Source organism: Pteropus vampyrus, unplaced genomic scaffold, assembly GCF_000151845.1.
Source record: "Pteropus vampyrus isolate Shadow unplaced genomic scaffold, Pvam_2.0 Scaffold59, whole genome shotgun sequence".
Lineage (NCBI taxonomy): Eukaryota > Metazoa > Chordata > Mammalia > Chiroptera > Pteropodidae > Pteropus > Pteropus vampyrus.
Window position 1 is genome coordinate 1265242 of NW_011888840.1, and position 22091 is coordinate 1287332.

At 40.7% G+C, this 22091-nt stretch overlaps 1 protein-coding gene and 1 non-coding gene across 2 annotated transcripts in view; both read right to left on the bottom strand.

The window, feature by feature from the left end:
- Positions 1-16937, bottom strand: part of HAS2 (hyaluronan synthase 2) — a 26310-nt gene extending 9373 nt beyond the window's left edge. The window contains exons 1-2 of the mRNA XM_011360767.2: positions 16317-16937; positions 4012-4638 (exon numbers count right to left, since the gene is read on the bottom strand). Coding sequence (XP_011359069.1) covers positions 4012-4638 — 627 coding nt within the window. The 5' untranslated portion in view covers positions 16317-16937. The remainder of the gene's footprint in view (positions 1-4011; positions 4639-16316) is intronic.
- On the bottom strand, positions 104-222 carry LOC111740198. The gene has a single exon (XR_002780538.1). It is a non-coding gene; the product is annotated as a 5S ribosomal RNA (ribosomal RNA).
- Positions 16938-22091: the final 5154 nt, after the last annotated feature.

The following is a 22091-nucleotide window of genomic DNA, read 5'->3' on the forward strand; positions in this document are numbered from 1 at the left end:
TTTTTTTTCTTTTTTAGGCAAGGCAACCCTTGGTTGACCTCACAGATTGCAAGGACCTTGTCAGCTTACAATCCCTTTTTTTATTCTTATTTTTATTTTTTTACACCTACAACACCTGGTCTTCCTAGGTGGTCTCCCATCCAAGTACTAACCAGACCCAACCCTGCTTAGCTTCCGAGATCAGATGGGATCGGGCTTGTTCAGGGTGGCATGGTTGTAGACAATAAATTGAATTCTTGAGCAGTCAGTGTAAGAGTCCTTAGATAGGGTCGCTTACTAGGGAAAAGAAATAGAAAAATTAGAGAGCAGCGTGCAGCTGATTGTGATTTGTCTGTAACCTGGTGCACAATGTGTGCAAGTTCATCATTTAGCAAAGGGCAGACCCTGGACCCAGCAAAACTTACAAAAGTTTTTGTTGCACCTTGACTTGGTATCTCTTCATTGACATGGAACCTGCTGAACGTGAAGCTACTTAAAACAGAAATTCATGAATAGCGAGGGTCAACTCTATTATGAATGATTTAGTCTTTTCTGATGCTCAGGGAATCTTGGGTACCTGCAAAATCCATATGAATACTTCAGGGGATATTGTTTTTCCTTTTATCACATAAACTGGTGGTGACTTATGTTTGCCACCTACATCATTCATGTTTGATGATAAGAGATATTAATAAAGCAATTATATAATCTAGACATCAAGAGATATTTAAGTCTTCTGATAATTAAGTATTTTTTAAAAACCACAAAAAGTAAATACAATATAATCCCAAAAGTTGTTTTAAAAATAAGGGAAAAATAGAAAGATATACACTAGAAAGTATTAAATTTGATAGTCTGGGTCATGTATTTGCTGCAGATGATTTTAATTTTGCTCATTGTGCTTTTCTATGCTTTTAAAACACATTACCATAGACGTGTTCCTTTGGTAAATAAAAAGCTAATATAAATACTACTTTAAAAAGGTAAAAAAAATACGTATGCCCTACCTTAAGCCATATCCAGACAGGTCAGAATCTGTCCTACTTTTAGAAAAAGCTAAGCTTCTCCAGAAAATACTTTGACTAAAAATTAAGAAAAATTTTCTCGATCTCTTTATTTCTCATTTCCGTCATCTTCTTTTCTCATTTTATTATTTTTCTTCTGTTTTTCTAGCTTCATCTCTAAAAGCAGCCACTAGCATCGTAGATGAATCTGCTACCAATGGCTTCCTCCTACAGGTTCCCCCCATATTCCATGTCAGCTTTAGTTATCTGAATGGCTTTCAAGCTGAGACAGTAGTCAGAGAGGAAGTATAGATGGAAACTGAGAGAGATAGAGGGAGAAGTAATGACTGATGTAAAACCATGTCCTGGACAAGACCAGAGGGTGCCGACCCAAAAGCCTGGGGCTGCAGGTAGAAAGGTTAACCTGGAGATGGGAAGTGAGGTTAGGAACCCTTGGGACTGCAAGCAGGAGAGAGTAAGGAGGATCTCAATGGCATTCAGAACCAGTACTTTTAATTTTGTCTTTCACAGGAGGCGAAGTCATCTGCTAGTAGTTAAGCAGGGAGGAGTTTGGGTAGGGAGCTGGGATAGTGAAGGTATGAAATAATAGGTCATGAGAGCACTAAGCAAGACATCTATTCAGGATCAAGTAAAGGGAGCGCTGACCAGTGCCAAAGCCCCAGCTGCAACTGGAAACCAATCATTTTGGCCATTTCTCTGCACAGCTAAGCAGTGTTCTCCAGCCAGGTTAGTAAGTATATGAACAGCTGGTCAATTTCTTCCCCTAGCCTCCATATTCTCTTGTGTATTAGCACCCCAATTTTCCTTCCTTCCTTCCCTAATTGACCTAAGCTCCAAGTTCCATCACTCAATCACTTGTAATGCTTCATAGCCAACATCCTCCACCCCCCTGCTTCTTTGTCTTTCTGTGGTTGCTTTTCTGCAACTTTCAGACCCTGGGTCGGTCACTCCAAATGTTAGGCGATAGTATATTAGTTTGAATCTTGTGACATTTCCATTTTTATAGGACACACATCATTAAATATCGGGGAATTTGATGAAGGATGGCATGATGGAATTACCTGGTTTCAGAATGCCACCCTTGTTTGAGCACCTGGAATAGATTGCGAGTCCCAGGAGGTTTACCAGCTGCGGCTCCCATCTGTCTATTCAGAGGCTTCAGCCTGAAGGAAGCAAAGTGCTCCAGCCTGATTAGGGTGCTAGCGAGAAGCCTACTCCAACATTTTACATTTTGTATTTTTTTTCCTCGACAGGCACAATGTCAAGTTGTCAAGGATACAAACAAAATTCAAAACAAGAATGATGGGAAAAGGAGATTTGGGAGGAGCAGATTTTTTAAAAAAGAAGAAAACCCACACAATTATGTTTTGATTAGAAATGACAACTTTAGCAATTGTTTTAACTAGAATTAAAAGCAAAATATCAAAACAGATGTTTTCTCATCTTAGGTCCAGAGCTTCATTCGTCAAATCCTCTGTAACTTCCCTAGTCATCTCTTCCTTTAAATGGGTCATTTCATCCCTCATCTGGGCCTGAAGTTGCACTATGTAAATAAGTAAAAATGTCCTGTGTTAACTGAAACTACCTTAATTGTGGAAGTTCTAGAAATTAAGGGAAACTTGAGGTGAAAACTTATAAACTCCCTAAAAGGAAGATTAATACGTAGGTTGGCATAAACTGATGAAATGCTTCAAAACTCTTCAGATATTAACCAAAATTAACCATGTGGTAGCAATTGACATGTATCATAATTTGAGTAAGGACTAGATGATCCCCAATAATAATAAAAATATTAACAGCAAATGTTTTGTTATTAACAATATGATAATTAACAATTTTGCTACCTTTATAACTTTTGTACACTTCAGTTACATATATATTTTTGAAATCATTGGTTTATTCTATACAGAAAACTGAGGCTGAGGGGGTCCTGGTTCAAGGTCATCCAGTTAGTAAAAATATCTGGACCAGAACCTCAGTCAACTGACCCTAATGCCAGTGCCCATCCTCATCCCATTACACAGAGAGACCCACTGAGCATGGCTTGGAAGCAATAACGGCCCCAAGGTATAGGATGGGTCTTCTGGAAACTAAGGTTGCCCTTTTAAGAGAAGGGGAAGAGTGTCTCAGTGGTTTTGTTTTTTTTTTTTTAAATAAAAACAGAGACATTTCTCCCTTCTTGATGGCCAAAATTTAACTGATGTATTTTCAGAAAATTACAACTAGAAAATTCACAGGGACCCTATTAGCATCCTCAAGAAGAAAGCTTCAATAAGAATTAGGAGAGAAGAAATCTTAAGAGTGAGAAGTCAGGGAATTAATGAGACACAGCCCGTCTAATTCTCATGCAAGCAAACACCATCACAAATGCTTTCAAAGGTCAAGTTGCAGTGAGTGAGGTAATGCTGTTTGGGAGTGAAGTAAACATTACTTTGGATTTGGAAGGTTTTTTTCTTTCTCTCTTTTTCATTTTCCTGTTCTTTCTCTCTCTGTCTCAGCTTTGAATTTCTTAGCCTTTTCAATCAAAATTGTTCTCATCGCCCCCATTTGCCCAGTCTCCATGAAAAGCATTTTATAGCCTTCCCTTGGGCCCGCTGCAGATTTTCTCAAGACCCTTCTGCTTGGCAGACACTATTTTCTTACAAGGCTGGAGATTTTTAAGAGTGTGGAAAATGACGTTGAATTTGACTTGGCAGAACCAAGGAGGCAGAGAAGGGAAGAGAAGGGGAGAGAAAAAAAGGAAGGGTCTCCTGTTCAAAATAATCTTGATTTCCAACCAATAACACTGTACCAGTTAAGCATTTTCATAGATAGTCTTAACGGTTTTACGAGGATTTTTTTCCCTCTTTCAAAATGTGCTTTCAAACAGTCATGCTGTTTTCAAATGAACTGAAAGGAGTACTGTGTTCAGAAGTGACAAGGATGGGCTATAAGCATATGACTGGAGAGATACAAAAGCTGCTTTATTTAAATGTATGTTTGCCCTGGCAGGAATTTGGAAACCTACCTGTACATAATCCACACTTCGTCCCAGGGCTCTGAAGGCCGTGTACATCACTTCTCTTTTTCCACCCCATTTTTGCATGATGCAAATACTTTTGTTGGACAAGACCAACTGGGTGACATGTTGCGAGCTTTCTTTATGCGACTCCTCCGTCTCACCGGGACCCTTCTCATGAAAATTGTTCTTCCAGATATAAGTGGCTGACATGTCCCTGCCCATGACCTCACTGAAGATGTCCATCATGTAAAGGTCATCTTCTGAGTTCCCGTCGATGACCATGACCACCTTAATTCCAGGGTAGGTGAGCCTTTTCACAGATTGCAAGCATTTCCGTAAGTAGCCTGGATCTTCTTGATATGCAGCGATGCAAAGAGCAACAGTTTTGTTCAGTTTAATGGGGGTTTCTAGGGATTTTTTCATTTTTCGGTGCTCCAAAAAAGCAAACAGGCTTTGGATGATGAGGTGTGATGCTAAAAAGGCACCATACAGTCCAAAAGAGAAGTAGTAATTGTCTGTTTGGATAAACTGGTAGCCAACAATATAAGCAGCTGTGATTCCCAGGAGGAGAGAGACTCCAAAGAGTGTGGTTCCAATTATTCTCAGGATACATAGAAACCTCTCACAATGCATCTGTAACAGAATCAAATAACACTCTTGGTTAACGACCCCTGTCCCACACTTGTTATATACATGGTATCATTGGGAGAGTATTGGTCTAGAGGCATTCAGGAGTTCTAACCCCGAGTTCCTCACTTAACTAGCTATGTCACTTTCTGCATCTCGGTTTGCTCACCTGCAAAATAGAGATAAGGATATCTTTCTGTTTCAAGAGTCAAATAAATGAGATGATGGTACAAGGCACTATAGAAAAGCATAATGTGTTAAATAAATACATGGAAGCGTTATTTTTAGTGTGTTAGGTCATGTGCCTAAAGATGCATTCTATGTATGTGGTCATAGCCAGGTAGGTGTAGAACCTAGATTTCCTAACGAGCAAGGCAATTTTTCTTCCTGTGCCACATTGTCCCCTTATCCCTAATACTGACCAGTAAAAAAATCCACAAGAGATTTTGCTAAATTGCTCATGTGTAATTTCATCTCATCTCCAGTGCAGATCCCTCAGCTCGCACCCTTTCCATGCAGCCAGCTGAGGTTGGAGGTCAGGACACCTGGATTTTACTACCAGCATTAACTGCTGTGTGACCTTTACAGGGTTGCTTTACCTCTCTGGGCCTCAGTTTTTTAATCTGTTAAATGAAGGATTTTAGACTCGATTTCTTCCAAAGTCTCTGTTGACATTTAAAATACTTTATGCCTAGGTATCCTGCACAGTCATTTATCAAAGCCCTGTAATTCTGAACTTCATTATTCTGTTAAGATAACTGTCTCCTCCATCCACCATCACTGACACCAGATGGTTAGACCTGGGGATCAGGAACATTTCTGGAACACAGGAGGCACACAATAAATGTATGTAGAAATAAATCATAAAGCAGAAATAGCATCATGCTTAATTTCATGAGAAGTTTCCATTCTCTTAAAAGCTCTAACACATTAGACCTGAAACACATTTCGGGCTCTTAAGAATAGTCAATTTTATACTTTTCCTTCCCAATTAAGGTTTTGAACAAATAGCAGATATAGGAGGACCCTTTTTTTTTCTATCTCTTAAAGCACCTCCAATGCTGAGTATAAAAGAGGTGCCTGATAGACCTTTTTATTTCATTTTTCTTTTTGAGTCCCTGGACCCAATTTCAATATGTGTTGGGGAGGAGGTTTCCCACACATCCAGTAAGCAATCTCCGGACACCAGCTGGATGACCTATAATTTAACTCAATTCTGACACTATCTACCCAAAAGTGTCAGATTCTACACGTTAAGGGTTCAGTCTCACAAGACTGCTCCCACCCCAAATCCCTCTTCAGATGCCAGTGCCAAGCCCAGGTTGTTGCCTGCACTTCTGATTGACTATAAATCAGAGGTTCCCAAGCCCCACACCTTAGATACAATTAATTTGCCAGAGCAGCTCACATAACTCAAGAAACTCATCTACTCACCGCATTATTGGCTGATTATAAATGGATGTAACTCAGGAACAGCCAGATGGAAGAGATGCATGGGGCAACATGTAGGGAAAGGGCACAGAGCTTCCACAGTCTCACTGAGTTTCCTTCTCTCCCCAAATCACCAACCCCGAAGCTCTCCACTCTCCTTTTGGGATTTTAAGGAGGCTTCATTAAATAGGCGTGATTGATCAAATCATTGGCCATTGGCAACTCCAGCCCCTCTCCCCTCCCAGGTCTGGGGGTGGGACTAGAAGTTCCAATCCTCCAATCATGCAGTTGGCTCCACTGGCAACACATCCCATCCTTAGGAGCTTTCCAAAAAATCGCCTCACTGTGTGCGTTGGTGGTATAGTGGTGAGCATAGCTGCCTTCCAAAAATCATCTCACTAACATAACTGAAGACACCTCTATGGCTCTCTGCACTTAGGAAATTCTAAGGATTTTAGGAGTTCTATACCAGATGTACAGTTGACCCTTGAACGTAGGTTTGAACTGTGAGTGGGTCATCTTATATGCTGTGAGTGTGGGAATCCTCGAAGGTGGAAAACCGACTTAAATTAGAGTGGGATTTTTGACTGTGTGGGCTGCAGGAGTCTCTATCCCTCATCATTATTCAAGAGTCCAACTGTATATTTTTTATTATAAACCCCGGTATCCATTTTTCTTTTGCCCCTAAAGCTTATTTTCCTTCTCTACCAAGACCGAACTATAATGAGGGATGTAACTGGTATAAATGCGGTATCCTCATATTCAATCATTCACACCAACTTCAGGAGTTTTGTTATATTTACATATAACTAATACTTAATATTTTAAATTCAACTAGTTTTTGAAAGCTAAGTCATTATTTCTGCAAAATCTCTTATGAGTAATCTATATTTTCCTATTCCGCATCAAGACTTAAAATTGAATGTCCACATAGCACCTAGTACTATATTGGTTGTTACTAGTTGTGTGGCCACCAGGTTGATCAGCTCCAAGAGGCAATGCCACATTCTACTCTCTGTAGTCCTACACTGAGGTGGTCCTGTGTAGATGTGAATCATACTTTGGGAAACTTGAGTGTAGCAGCTCACCAATTGTGTTCCCACCTTTGAATCACAGACTGCTTGGTGTGGCCGTGGTAGTCCAGCCTTCTGAAATCAGAGATGGGCCACTTTTAACAAGGACTTTAATAAGGGAGTGGGGCCTCCTACGATCTCTTTTCCTCTACAGATTTGATGCTCATATCAACAAGGTCCTAGAGGGATGGCAGAGCCCAAAATATAGGGAGCTTGGTCCTTAAACTTGATTCTTAAACTGCCAAATGGAAGGAGCCAGCCGCCAATCAGGAAACCTGCCTTGGACTCAGGATATCAAGAAAAAAAATGGAGTTTTTGTTTGTTTGTTTATCCATTATGCATTCTGTATTTAGTTCACCCTATGATATATAACCTAGGTCATTCACTGTGGCTTGGACACCAGGATTCAAGCCTGTGGACATTGTTGTCCTTTAATAAATAGAGATGACAATACTCGTCAACCACCTTGCTCAGGGATGCTCTGAAGAGCAAAACTGGTGTTTGTGAAAGTGTTTTGAAAAACGAGAAATGCATATAGTTTAAAGAACTGGCTAACAAGGAAGCGAAAAAGAAATGAAGAAGCAAATAAAAATAAATGCAAGTTTCGCTTCTAGCACTTATACAGGACACCGTAATACGTAACACATGAGCCTGATAAAGGCAATCACACAAACGGAAAGTTCAAACTTCTGGGGAATGGTAAAATGCTGAGTTTTCAGTGAAAGGCAAGAGAGCACAGCATCCCTTGTTAATTAAAACAGCTGGTGGGATGCTGAAAACTCCCCAAGGGTGCATTAGCCAATGCCTAAAGGTGCTGGGAACACCAGACTTGGAACTTCTCCGTGTCCAAGACGTGAGTCATTCTCACAAGAGTGAAAAATTTCAAGGAGACTAAAACCCTCTGCCAAGGAGAAGCTGAACTGTGTGTTTCACTTGTGTTTAAAATCGCCATAGCCAGCAAAAGAACTGCCTGCTATTCTTTTTCCATTATTCATATTTTCCTTGCTTTTATCAGCACGTGGACAGAAAGTGTTCACATAGCATCTGCTGGCCACAGCTGAAGTGGAAACACCCTCTTACATCATAGGAGTCTACAGAATGTCCTTTTGAAGCCTGGGAAAAGTTGCTAGTAACTTGCAGCGATGTGGCTAGAATTGAACCTTTATATTTCTGCTAGTTACTGCATTTTTGCCTAGTATTACATACATAGCGTCTCAGTCCAGGTCAAAGGGCAAAAGGCACATTTCAGAGCCAGCTTTACTGAGGGAATACATTGATCTCAGGCAGTGACACACAAGACATGTTTCTTTATAATTTCCTCTGGGTGATTTCATAGATATGGGCACCATATGTGAGACTTTCTGAGACAATCCTCAATTCAAATACTCTGTTTCATAAGCAAACTCTCCTTGTCAGACATATGGCTTTATTGTTAAATTGGAAAATCTGGTTAGTTTCATCCTAGATCACAAGATCTTACTGCTGGATAGAAAGATGATTTAGAAATCTACCTTCCATAAATATTTAAAATATAAAACTTGAATTTTTTGACCAGTATCAGACTTTACCTATTCATTTATTTTTAAGTTGCTATTGGACTTAATAACAATTATTCACTAAGTACTATTCTTCGCAAAGTTCTAAGCCAAACCAAGTGTTAAAGAATGATTTATGCACCAAAGCCAAGAGATATTTTTTATGCACAAAGCCAAGAGATATTTTTAAAGATCTATTTTCACTAATGTGCCCCAAGGACATAAACCTGGGTTATATTTTTAAAAACTATTTACTGAATGCCAATCTGATGTATAGGTGGTAGTTAGTAAATATTTGCTGAATGGATGTAACTTTATATATCAATATATTGGCACCACTGTTATGTCAGCTAACATTTATTCATCATTTATTAGGTTCCAGGCAGTGGGGCAAATTGTTTGTTTTGTTGACGAGCATGATCCTATTTCATCTTAATAACTTTAAGTGGTAAATATATTGTTAATCTCGTGTTACAAATAACATATATATATGACAAGGAAACCAAGACTCTAGTATTTAAATAACTTGTTCAAAGTCACAAAACCAAGAATAGAATCTACAAAGTGGCATAATGCCAGAATATTAGAATATTCTCAGTAAATATTTGCTGAATAGCTTTGAACCCTCATGACGAAATAGGCAGCGCCTTTCATTTCTGTCTAATAAAACATGTTGTATAAGAAGAGTAGAAAAGAACTTTAAAAACTGTTTTCCGGCCATTATGGAAAATGGTGAACTGGCATGCACTTAGGTAGATACAAAACCAGCCAGTACTAAGATAGCTAAGCTCATATTATTTCCTGTATGGGTACAGCCAAAGGGGACATGGAATGAGGTTATCATAAAGGAAGCTGGTGGTTCCATCTATGCAGTGCTGCCAAAATCTTGTTTTTCAATAAGAAAGGCATTCCTGTTTCCGTTGGTTCCACCAGTAGAGCAGATATAAGCCTTGCTGTTAGATTATATACTCCAAGCAGGATTCTATAGGTCATTGGGCATCAGAGCCATTTCTTTCCCCCTTGACCTTCTTATATTAACCAGAGGATAAGTGTTGGATAAGAGGGAGTGACAGCTGCTCTCACTGCCCTAGTGCAGTGGTGAGAACTGAGTTCCTATCACTTTCACGAAGTGGTCTTTTCATGTTGCATCTGGGAAAAGCTGAAGTTAGTTCAAATTAGTAGAGTTGGCATCTGGGAAAGGCTACAGACATTAGTCCAAAAGTAACCTCTTCTGAGAGGTCTTAGCTTACTAATCCCTTCTAAAGTAACTGCTCCACCATGCCCTCTCTTGACCCCTATCACTCTGTCCCCTGACCTTGCTTAATTTTCTAAACAGTACAATGTACACTTTATGGCTACATAGACTTGTGTGTTCTCAACCAAACGTGTATTCCTGTATCAAAAAATAAAAAATAAAACCAGATTTCTGGCGCATAGTAGGTACTCAATAATACATTCTGAATAAATAAGTCCATCTGGACTCAGGCAGTCACTGCAGACTGACAGCACAGGTCCCTTCCCATCTTTGCTGCAGTGAAGCTATGCTGAGCCATTTAGAGTACCTCTCATCCAGCACTTTTTTCCTTTTTTAAAAAACCAGTTCCATAATTTCTTGCTCAGCTATCTAAAGATAATGGTTGTGGAGGTGGTGGGTACTAGACCAGTTCTAGAAGATCTTTCGAAAACAAAGTTAGAAAAGGCAAATAGAAGAAAACTAAAACACTAACCCGAAAAAATATATGTGCCTCTATGACTATGGCAGCATTATTTCCAAGAGACAAGATGTGAAAACACCTAAGTGTCCATCAATGAATGAATGGGTAAAGATTGGTGTATTGGTGTGGGGGTGGGGGGGAGGGTGGTGCGAGGGGGCAGGTAATGGAATATTCAGCCATAAAAATGAAATCTTGACATTTGTGACAGCATAGCGGGACCTCGAGGGCATTGTACCACAGTCAGAGAGAAAAGGAAAGATCTCTTATATGTGAAATCAAATAAATAGATGATAGATAAAAAACTAGACTCATAGATACAAAGACTGGCGGTTGATGGAGGTGAGAAGGTTGGGGGTTGGAGAAATGGGTGAATTATTTTTATTGTTTTTAGCTTAAATAAATTGAATTTTAAAAATAGACTATCTTATTATGATTAGAAAATTGTCTTTTGCATATATATTCTGAAATAATAATAATCGATATTTATTGAACACTTTTCATACATCAGGCACTTTGCTAAGCACTTTAAAACATTTCATTTAATCTTCACAGCAAACCTGGGAGGTACTATCTACCCCATTTTACAGATTAGAAAACCAAGGCTCAGAGTAAAACACACACTGCTTAATGGTAGAGCTGATATTCACACCAAGGATTATTTGACCACTATGCCTTTTGATAAAAGTATGCTTATAAATGTGAGAGATGATCCCAGTTTACTGCTCTAGACAGAAGCGATTTGTTCCCTGTTTCTGGGAAATGGGGAAACTAAAGTTTGCTTTGTCAGGTAATCTTAACTATCTTTTAGATTTTATTCTATTGCCCAAAGTCCCAAATAATAGAAACCTAATGAGAATTAATTCTTCACTTGTTGAATCCTTTCTTAGGACTAAAATTGAGATTAACTTAATGACTCTCCCTTGAGATAATATAAATATCTAGCAGACTTCAGTTTCTTGTTTTAAAATTCAAAGATCAAAGATTGTGCTGGAAAAAAAAAAATATCACAGTCCTTTTTGAAGTGCATCCTTGGGGCAGCTAACTAGCCTCTATAGTGTAACTAAAGGAACAATTATAAGAATATACCCTCAAACATAAATTTCCCCAAGTACTCTTTTTGCATTTTATTTTATTATTACTCTCAAGTATACACAGTACATTGGTTATCCCCAATTATTTTCAAAACAGACATTTCTCAACCCTTCTTCACTGTCTTATCAGAACATCAAGACTTTTTTCCTTTGTATTTTATCATTTTGGGTAAGGTTTTTAAAATTTTTCAACATGACACTTCAAGATAACCTGCAGTTTAAGCAGCTGTTTTGCACACATGCACTATAGATATCTGTACTAAATTAATTTCAATAACTAGTCACAAATTTTTTTCCTAACAAAAAATAAAGTTTTGAGAAAAACCACAGATTTTGATTCATTCCTACCCAATTTTAAGTTCCAGGTAAAATTTAGAAACTCTTGCTTTTCTCAGAAATCTATTCCTTTCAGTCAAATGCTAAGCAGTTCCCAGGTATGAAGGTCAAATTCAGGCGTGAGAGGGAGGCATGATCAACACAGTACTGTGGTCAAAGTCAGAGACTAAAGTCTAAAGAATGTCTGATTACCTATAACAGATCAAGAAAATCAATGACGTTACATAGTATTCTTTCTTTTCAAAGTAAATCCCACCCAGGTCAGAGTCCATACAGATTTTAAACGTCTAGAAATCAGAATGCCCAGTTAAGGTAATATAAGGATGCAGCTAAGCTTGCCTTGTGGAAAGAACACACTCTGGTTTCCATGCTATGGGCTTTGAAGCTGGCCGTTTTCTATTCAGTCCACTGCAGTTATCTAGCAGAGACCCCAAGCCACGCTTGCAGGGTTAGGCAATAAGCCGTTGAAAGGCCTCATCACCCCAGCTGTATCTGGATCCAGGGCTTTAGGTTTCAGATTTCTCTTCATCTGCACTATCAAAATTGATCAATTTCTCCTAGGATGCCAATTCTCCCAACTGCCCTACTGGTTCTTGAACTTCACCATCTAGACTCCATCCTTAAGTTCAGTGTGGCAAAGGGGAAAAGTAAAAAGACTTGACACGGAGTCTTATTAGTTCTCTATGTTCTTCCATTGGCTCTTGGAACCCACACTATAGGTCAGAATCCCACACAGCCATATGTACCACAAATGCTAAGTCTCTTCATGAAATCTTGCCTGATTTCTCTCAATCAAATGTGATTCACCTTCTATTTAAGACTCTGTAAAACTTGACTAATCCAGGTACACAGGATGACCAGTTCAAGGGCATTATAGTATTTACTATTTCTTAAATTCCATCCACACCCCTTACCAACACTGTGACTGAGTAAATTGCTTAATCTCTCTGGACAAGGCTCCTTTATTTATAGTCTTCTTTGCTAGGTGGGGATGGGTGTAGGGGATGTTAGATAAAATGTATGTGAAGTGCTTAACTCAGTGCCTAAGACATATTAGACATGTGATAAACAGTAGCCATTATTTTACTTTTCTTATGGGCCAGTTCATATTTTGCCTTACCCTGTGGTTATTTGATGACTGAATATACTTTTTGTATAATGAATTCCATTAAAACGTGGATTGCATCTTATTCATTTTTTAAATAATCTGCAGTACAGATATATGCATTTAAGAGGCATTCATTCATAGCTATTTAAGTAATAAAATATTTAACAGTATGACCTTGTTATATTTATTTTGACTCATCGGTAACATTTTTTCTAGATCATGGGCAATGCAATATATGTGATGTCCACGTAGATGGCATTCAAAAGAGACTTGAATAACTTAAAGTGTATGCAATGGGATGTTACTTATGCAGATTGCTGCTCAAGAGGAAAAGATTAAAACCAAGTCAAGGGTGATAGAAGTGATTTTTCTATGGCAAGCTGTCCCGCCATTCAGCTGTCATACCAGCTGCCAATAGCTCTGTCCTTGCAGCCCCTTAGTGGAACACAGCCAGGGTGTGCAGGGATAAAATAGAAAAAGTGAACCCAGAAAGGGACTGTAGGATTTACACGCTGTTCTCCAATTTCATTAACCCATTGCTTCCACATTAAAAGTCAAGAAGCTAATAATCAAACAAATTACTTGCTCTTAGATTCAAAATGCAAACACTGTACTATAACTATGCCAAAAGGGATCGCCACCCCCACAATGACAATTAATAGAAAATAAACGAATCGGTGAAAATAAATTGGTGTTTAAAAACTCAAGAAAAATATTTTAAAATAAATTTTAACTGGTAAGGAAACCATGTGATAAAGTAGTCATGAAATTCAATATTGTGGGGTTATTCCACAGACTTAACAAAAAGGATCACCCAATCTGCCTTACTTTTCTAGTAACAATTTCTTATTTATTGCACAATACTTGTTTTCCAGAAATGTGGCTGACTAAATATCATCTTTGCTTTGTAGAGTGACTTTCAATTTGATATTAGTTACCGATTTAAGACCTTGAATTTTTGAAAAGCTGCACAACTTTCTCTAGTAAAGTAAGGATTCAGTTCTAGGTACAGAACAAGCAACTCAGGTAATATGTAAATTAAAGAGAATAAGAGTGATGATATCCTAATTACAATGCTGTAATCCAGAAATGTCTGTTTAGAATTCTGAATTATTTAGTCCTAAATTGCAAACACGTATACGACGTAATATACATATTAAAATAGGTACTTTAAGAGTTAAACTTTTATTGAAAGTGTAAAAGAAAAGTGCCAAAATACTAGGAAACCTTGGATGGGTTATGATGGACATTAAACAAACTGTACCTCGGTTGTATGAGTACTCTCGTTTACCCTCTAGCAAAAAATGCAATGAATGCGTCAACTTGCACGACACACAGGAATGAAAAAGTGTAAAATTTAAGAGTTCTTTTCAACCTCATTCTGTAAAATTTAAAATTGTATCTACAAATGGTTTGATGGTCATATGTATTCGTTCTAGTCAATTCTAATATACACATTTTAATTTAAAACCTTTCATCGGCATGTTTGAATGTGTTGCCCTTTTAAATTTTGTTAAAATGACCTTTCTTAAATTTCACAATCCCTCTGAACACCTTCCAAGGTACGTTATCACGTGCCTTCACGGCAACGAGTAATCTGGAGTGGAGGGAACCTTGGAATCTACAATAAGCTGTAAAGTTTCCCGTCTGGTCAACTGCCTCACTTCTCCAGCTACGCCCAACCACGAACTTCCTTCGCTTTACTCTCAAACACTGAGCTGAAACTCTACATATACTCAGGCCTCGAGTTCGGGGGAAGCCCTTTCTGGCCAATCAGGGTTCCCCAAGCTATTGCGTCACACCTCCCCTCTGAGCGTTACGTCAAAGGCAATCCCAGCCAGCCACGTGGGTTGGAGGAGTGTAGCGTTTCTGGGCAGCTGTTTGGGAGACACCCGGCGGCAACGGTCCCCAAGGGCGGGGAACTGGGCAGGGACAGGGCTCCTACACGCACCTCCTGGGAAGCGCAGCTCGAGCAGCCCGCTCGTCCCGGAGGCGGGCGGGGCGGGTAAGTCCAAATCCTGAGCGCGGGAGTGTGGGGGATGGAGCGGGGGAGCTGGCACCTAAGGCTGTGTAATCGGAGCCAGGTCTTGTAAAGCCGCCTCCCCAGGCACCGCCTCTCCGCTCCCAGCTCCTCTTTCCAGCCTTAATTATCCTTTCAGCGCCGTTTCCCCTCGGCTGCGTTTCCTTGGCTGGAGGAAAAAGCCTCCCTCGCCTCCCGGTTCTCGCCCTCACACAGACCCTCCTTTCAGACCCGCCCCCTGGCTCACAGGGACCTATTTCGGAGCCCTCGCTCGTGCTGGGCGGGAACCAGCGTGACGGATTCCGCCCCAGGTGTTGATTATCCATCCCTACCCGGCCTCTGGCTCGCCTCCCACCTTCACCCCCGGCTCCCGCGGACCTCCCCACCCCCATCCCCACCCCGGGCTGGGCACTCGGGACGGCGCCCCAAACACCCCCACCAAGCCGTGCCCCTCGCTGCAGCTGCCGAGAGAAGCGCCAGCGTGCTCCATGCCACGTCGGAACTGGCTCCCGGGACCTCGCAGCTGCCCGCGCGCCGCGCGCGGTCCCCGTGCACGCCCTGCGGGCGGGCGGGCGGCCGGTGGGCGGACCCGGAGCGGCGAGGAGGGATGCGCGCCCTCCTCCCGCTGGGGTCTGCGACAGCCACAGCTTGCGTCAGGACCCCTGGCCCGAGTAAGGCTTCCGGAGCTGGACTGAGCCGGGACAGACCCAGCCTGACACTTTAATGGGGTGCAGGGAGTGCAAAGGAGGGGAGGCCGGGGAAAGAGAGGGGAGTGGCCGAGCGAGGCCAGTAGCAGCTGGGAGGTGGCGAAGGACCCTCCTTTTCTGGGGTCCCAGCTCTCTGGGAGCCCGGCTCACTTTAACCCTTTGCGTTACGAGTAAGAAGTGGGCTTCTCCCTTGGAAGTAAAATGCGCGGGGCTGTTCCAGGGTTTTCCTTCCCATATCGAGCGCGTGGGGTGAGGGGCGGGGAGAAGGAAAGGGACGGGAAGGTAAGCGGGAAGGAGGAGGCTGTGCGGAATACGTTCTCCTTACACAGAGGAAATTCGTGTTTCCTAACTCGGGAGCTCCCTGCGGCCCCGGAAGATGCGGAATGGAAAAGTACGTCCTGGGACGTGCAGTGGGTTCCCAGGCAGAGGCTACCTGTGTCCCCTGCGAGGCAGCGGACATCGGGAGAGCGCCGCAGGGGTAGCGAAAGATACACTGACAGCGATCTGAAACATCCCGATTCTTAGTCTGTTGGAAATGTCGAGATCTTAAACTTTTCTGTCGAAAACTGACTTTAAAATGTTGTGACGCTTATGGATAATTTCTCCCCTGTCCCTGCCTAGTCGAGGGCCCTCCTCCTTCTTCACCAAATCGCGCCAGGGTAACGTACCTTGTTCAGCTCTTGGTCATAAAGTTGTCCTCAGCCTGTCTGTGTGGTCCCGGAGGGCTGGTGGCGGGCAGTTTCCAAAATTGAGGTAATAAGAGATCAGATGAATTTGAGACGACCGGCCAAAAAAAATAAAAAATTTAAAAACAACATTTAAAAAGGATGGGGGAGGCTTAAAGGTTCGGTTCTCCCCCACTGTAAAAGGAAAATTCACTACTATTCTCTTTGATATTTCCGTTGCACATCAGTCTTCTAATTCTTGAAATTAAAAAAAAAATGTGCTTTAAAAATAAATTAACTTTAGCTTTTTTTTCCCCCACCTTCCTCCAGTCCCTCTCCCCTGATATCGGAAAGTCTCTTTTTCGTATCAAAAAAAGCCCGGCGAAGACTCAGCAGAACCCAGGAAGCGCGGAATCGGGAGAAAGTCTTTGGCTGGGGCTGGTTCAAGTCCCTGGTTGAATGGGCTGCTGGAAGCCAGGACTGGGTAATTCTTTCCAGACGTCTTGACTTCTTCCTCGCAGTCGTTGCTTTTCAGCCTCCTCCAACTTAAGGGGGTCTTAACTAGTGAGCTGGTGGGTGTTTTAATAGGGCGGAGGAGGGAGTGGGGGGTGACGGGAGTGGAGAAGGGAGGTGCGGACTGGGGAAGCCAGAGGGGAGGGAACTGGGAACGCGGGCGGGCAGGAGGCAGGGAGGGGGAGAGGGAGAAAGAGAAATTGGCCATTCAAAGCCTTCTCTGAGCTCGAGGCCGCTTCTGAACTCCAATGAATTCAATTAACTTGATTGCTAACTTCCAGTGGTGGACCATGCCTTGTAGACGTCTCCGGACTCTTGCCCCAGTTACGTGGATTCTCTATTCGCGATCGGCTCCCCGTAGCGTTTAAGTAGTTTGCTTTAAGGCCAAATGGTGCCCTTAGTAAGTAACCGCTCGGGAGTGAGAGAGCAGGGAGGGTGTGTGTGTGTGTGTGTGTGTCTGTACGCGGAGCCTCCGAAAGCCGGCTGAGACTCTTAAGCCGGCGACTGGTCCATCCACCACTTGGTAACCCCATTCTTCCCTTCATCTCAGAACTGTCTGAGTTGATGTCAAATGTCCAAGCCTCCCTTCCACAGACGTTGTCGCCTTGGGTGCGCGGGGAAAAGTAAAAATAGTAATAAAAATAATTGTATAGTTTTTAGCCTGGTCCCCTAACGTGAAAATACGCAGACATTGGGCGTTATAAATAAAATATAATAATAATTTTTAAAAATCACCCTTCCGAGGGCTCAAAAAAAGCGCGCTTAAAAAAAAAAGCCGTTTCTAAAGGAATGGCCTTAAATGGCTTTGGCTCCTTGAGAGCCTTCTAAAAAGCTAAGTCAAAATACTTATTTTTGCTATGGGACAGCCTTTTCTCATCTTCCACTGCCACCAGGCTGAAAAGAGTTCGTTTTCTCGGGTCCTTCCCCCCTTGCCCTTTTTTTTTTTTTCTCTCTTTGGTCCTCTGCAATTTGCCTCCTGATGACTTAAAATGGACAGTAGGTGGCACTGTTTAGGAAAAAATGAGAGTGAGTTTACAAATAATTTATTTGGTCTTTGGAGATTCCGCTGAAATTATTATAGGGTAAAAGATTTCTTTCTTGCCTTTCCAAGGTTCCTTTGAGGTATGGACTTCTTTCGAACTCTATTAGTCCTTGAAAACTGGATTCTTTTTCCTTACCAGATATCTTAGACAATAATAACAAGCCAAAACCGAAAAGTCGAATAAACTGGAAGCGATGCTTTTCAACACGTCGCCCGGGGTGTGGTGTTGGGGGGACGTGATTAGAGGTCAAGTATTTTATTGCAGTACCAGGTAGTCAGTCAACCCAGTCCCCAGGGGCAAACCTGCAAAGTACTAAGCGTTTCCGCCCCCACCCCCACCCCCAGCCCAACCCCGACTGGGCGGTTACACCTCTGGCAAGCATTACCTTGGCTTGATGACTTCACACCGCTCCGGGGAGACCCACTTACCAATTTCCCCTTACAAACCTTCAAGGCTTCAGCCTTTGTTTGAGCCCTGCCTGAGGTGGTTCAGCTCTAGAGGAACTGGCTTAAATTTCAGAGCACCATTCCATCCCACTTAATCAGACTCCTGCTTCTTGATTTTTAGTTTTATAGTAGTTTTTAAATGATAAGTTGTAATTTAAAATACATTATCTAACTTAGGTACTCTTACGTATGATGCGGATTAAACTGATTTAGGAGTAGAGGTGGCAACTGTGGTGTCAACTGTCTAGCTATGGGACCCCACAGGGACGCTTAACCTCAGCTCTAAACTCCCATGAATATTATATGTAATGTAGGATCGCCTGTTATTACTCGGTTGCATTTAACTGTTCCTGTGCTAATACTTCAAGCAATGAGAACATTTAGTAAAACTGGATTTCTTTATTAAACAAAAACACATTTGTTGTTTGTCCCCTTGTACTTGTAATTCATGGCCCATAAAGCCAAAGGAAAATGTTCCCCCACTGTGGATGAATAAAAAAGCTAAGTACACATCCATGCATTTCTATCAGTTCCTTCCACCCACCAAGCCCCCAAAACAAATAGGGAAGAGGATAACACAATTGATAGCCAGAGGTGAAAGTTCCTTGAAGGCAGAATACTGGATCACATTTTCTTAGGGAGGCCTAAAATGCAAATCCCACCTTTGATGACGGATGGTGTAATGCGGGTCCTGTTTGTGTGATCCTGGAAGTGTATCTCACCTCTCTAGACCGTTATTTCCTAGTTGAGAAATAAGAAAATACCTGCTTTACAGAGTTATGATGATAGAATTTGTTGAACTAGAGATTAGCGTGATGCCTAACCTCTATGCTTAGGTAGAGCTTCCTAAGGTAATGAAGTGGTTCCCAACATAACTATTGTAAGTATTCAGAAAACTTTAGTACCTTTCTCCAGGCTTCTGTTCTTTAAATTATTCTCGATATGCATTAACTAAGGTTTTATCCTGTGCTCTCTTATTTGATCTCACTGGTTCTCATAGTTTGAATTATTCTGTGCCCATGGATACACCCCAAACCTTCACATTTAACTGAGATTCCTTTCTGAGTCCCAGGCCTGAAGCACGGCTACCAGACACCTAGTTCCAATCCAAAAGCAACAATTAGGAGAGGTGAAATCCACGTTCACTAACAAGTTTTGGCACCAATCAATTAAATAACATTCAATAATTCATTTAAATTGTAACTTCTATTTTAAACATGAGCCGTTTGTATCAGAGGATGACAGATGTTTCAGGTTTTGACATCCTAAGACATACCTTATTCAACCTATATTATGTTTTCAGCTATACAAGCAAAGAACTTAAGAAGTCGGTAGGAGTCTTACTTGAGTCAGTGTGGCGATCTCTGACGGAGATCAAGTTTTGCCACCCTAAAACCTGCCTTTTGGGATATTGACAAACAAAACACTCAGAAAGAACCTTTGACCTCCCCCTCTCCCCTTTCCTGCCTGAGAGATTTCAGATGGAAAGGCCTGCTTCAGGGAGAAAATCTTAGAATTTTAAAACCTTAGCCTTATTCGAATTGAGTATGGGTGGATGGGAGGGCTCCAGACAGGACCTGGTAGCTAGATCACCCGCTGTGTCCCACTGAAGCAATAATTTGCCTGCCGTATGTTCTGCTCTTCCTCAATTACCTGTAAATCACCTCCTTCCTTTGCAACCCCATCTCTGCTCCCCTTTTCTCCTGTCTCTCTGTCCTTGGAATTTTCACGCTTATGCGAATGCCCCATGCTCACATTAAAATTTGATTTCTCCTGTTAATCTATCTCTGTCAATTTGATTATTAGCCCAGCTAGAAGAATTTAAAAGGTAGTAGGAAAAGTATTATTTTTTTGGCCTCCACACCTCCCTCATACAACATAAAGCAAATGGTCATATGTGTGATGGACAAAGTATGGAGAATGAGGATTTAGTACCTTTGTAATTCTCTGTATACGTGGTTCCTAAACTTATATTAAAACTTCTATTCAGTCTTAAAAAATTGTTCAGGACGTCACAAAACTTGTTTTTAAGGTTTATTAGTATCAGTATATACATATTGAAAAATAAAAGCTGACTGAAAAGTTTTTAAATAACTTGTTTATTCATTTCAAATAATAAATGCAATGACGTCAACTTAACATATTTTTGTGAAATATGGCGTTTTCATTTTTGCAAATCTCTACTATCTGGCTTTATAAAACTCAGCTGATTTTTCTATTTGCTATTTGTGTATGAAGAACGTATACTTCAACCAAAACAACAATTGAAATATATATAAATAATTTGGCCGCAAACATGTGTAATTGGGAAATGAAGAAGTATTTTAATAGTATTTTTAGATATTCTTATTTGACGGTATATCAGAACTGAACAAATGTGACCTTTTTTAAAGGTGAATTGCAATGTTGAATCTAAAGCAATAGGAATGAACTTTGCATACTCTGTTACATTAAAACCCGTTGGCCTATCTTACACTTAAATGCATCTTTCACAGTCATTCATGAATTTGTAATATTATGTATTGATCATTTAGAAAACATCAGTTCACTGAGTTATGCAGATTTTCAAAATGTTGACATACTTCATTATTCCAAACATTTTAAAAGTCACAATTATTAAAATCACCATTGATCTCATCCAAAAAGTCTTCAAATATTGGGAAACTATCACGGTCATGGCAGCAAATAAAGTTCTCCAAAATTCTAACTTTCTCTTGAAAGCTCAGATATTATCACTGGCAACAAACATGGTTAGTTGTTTTTACTGTAGCGACCAGTGCACTTCATTCGTTCTTCAAGAAAATAAAATATCTTTCAGATACCCAAGTCTGAATTATAGTAGTTTGGCGGTTAGTTGTTCTTTCAAGTAAAAATGATATTCCATGATAAAAGTGGCTAGCTCAGCTCACACCTTAATCACATGAAAGTTTTTCCTTCAGAAAACCAAGGTCGCTTAGTGTACAGCGAGCTGTGTACTTTCCATTTCTTCGCACGGAATGTTAAAAAGACATATACTCAAGAGTTGACATTTAATTAAGCTAATATTTTTTTACTGCTTTATCAAGAACTCTCTTAAATGCAGTATGTTTTCTATTTCTCTGTAAGTGTGTGGAGGTAACGGATATAAAGATTGACAGTACAGTTTGGTGCCACTGCCTTATTTCATGCTCAGGCACTAGCAGCTTTATTCACCATTATTTTTGCACCATCGGTATAAATGTCAACAAAGTAAAAGATGCAGAGAATTTTTTAGTATTATTATAAAAAGTGTTGACCTTATGGATCCCCTCAAAAGGTCTTGGGGTCCCCAAGGGTCTGTATACTACACTTTGGAAAATACTGTTTTATATTAAGCAAACCAAATTTAGCAATATACAAATCTTGGTATTTTACTTTAAGAACATAGACAAACTTGCATATTGAGATTGAGCAGTGAGAAGAGCAATATCAATAGTAAGCCCATCATATGAGGCATAAATATTGGGACTAGAAATGCTTAGGATGACACAGAGAAGACTCAGAGAATCTGACGTTGGAAAACCTTTACAGGGCTTGGATATCACATGTAAGATTTAATACGTTCTCTATGACCCTAAGACTGTGCACCGGTGGAGATTAAAACACAACATATTTCAGCTTCACAAACAGTAGAATTTTACAAAGATGGAAAGAGATTGACCTGGAATTTAAATGTCCACTTCCCAGGTTGGTTGATACAAAGAGCTTTCCAGTGCCACAAAGTTAACTCCAAGGCTAGACTCTTGAGGCTCTAGAGT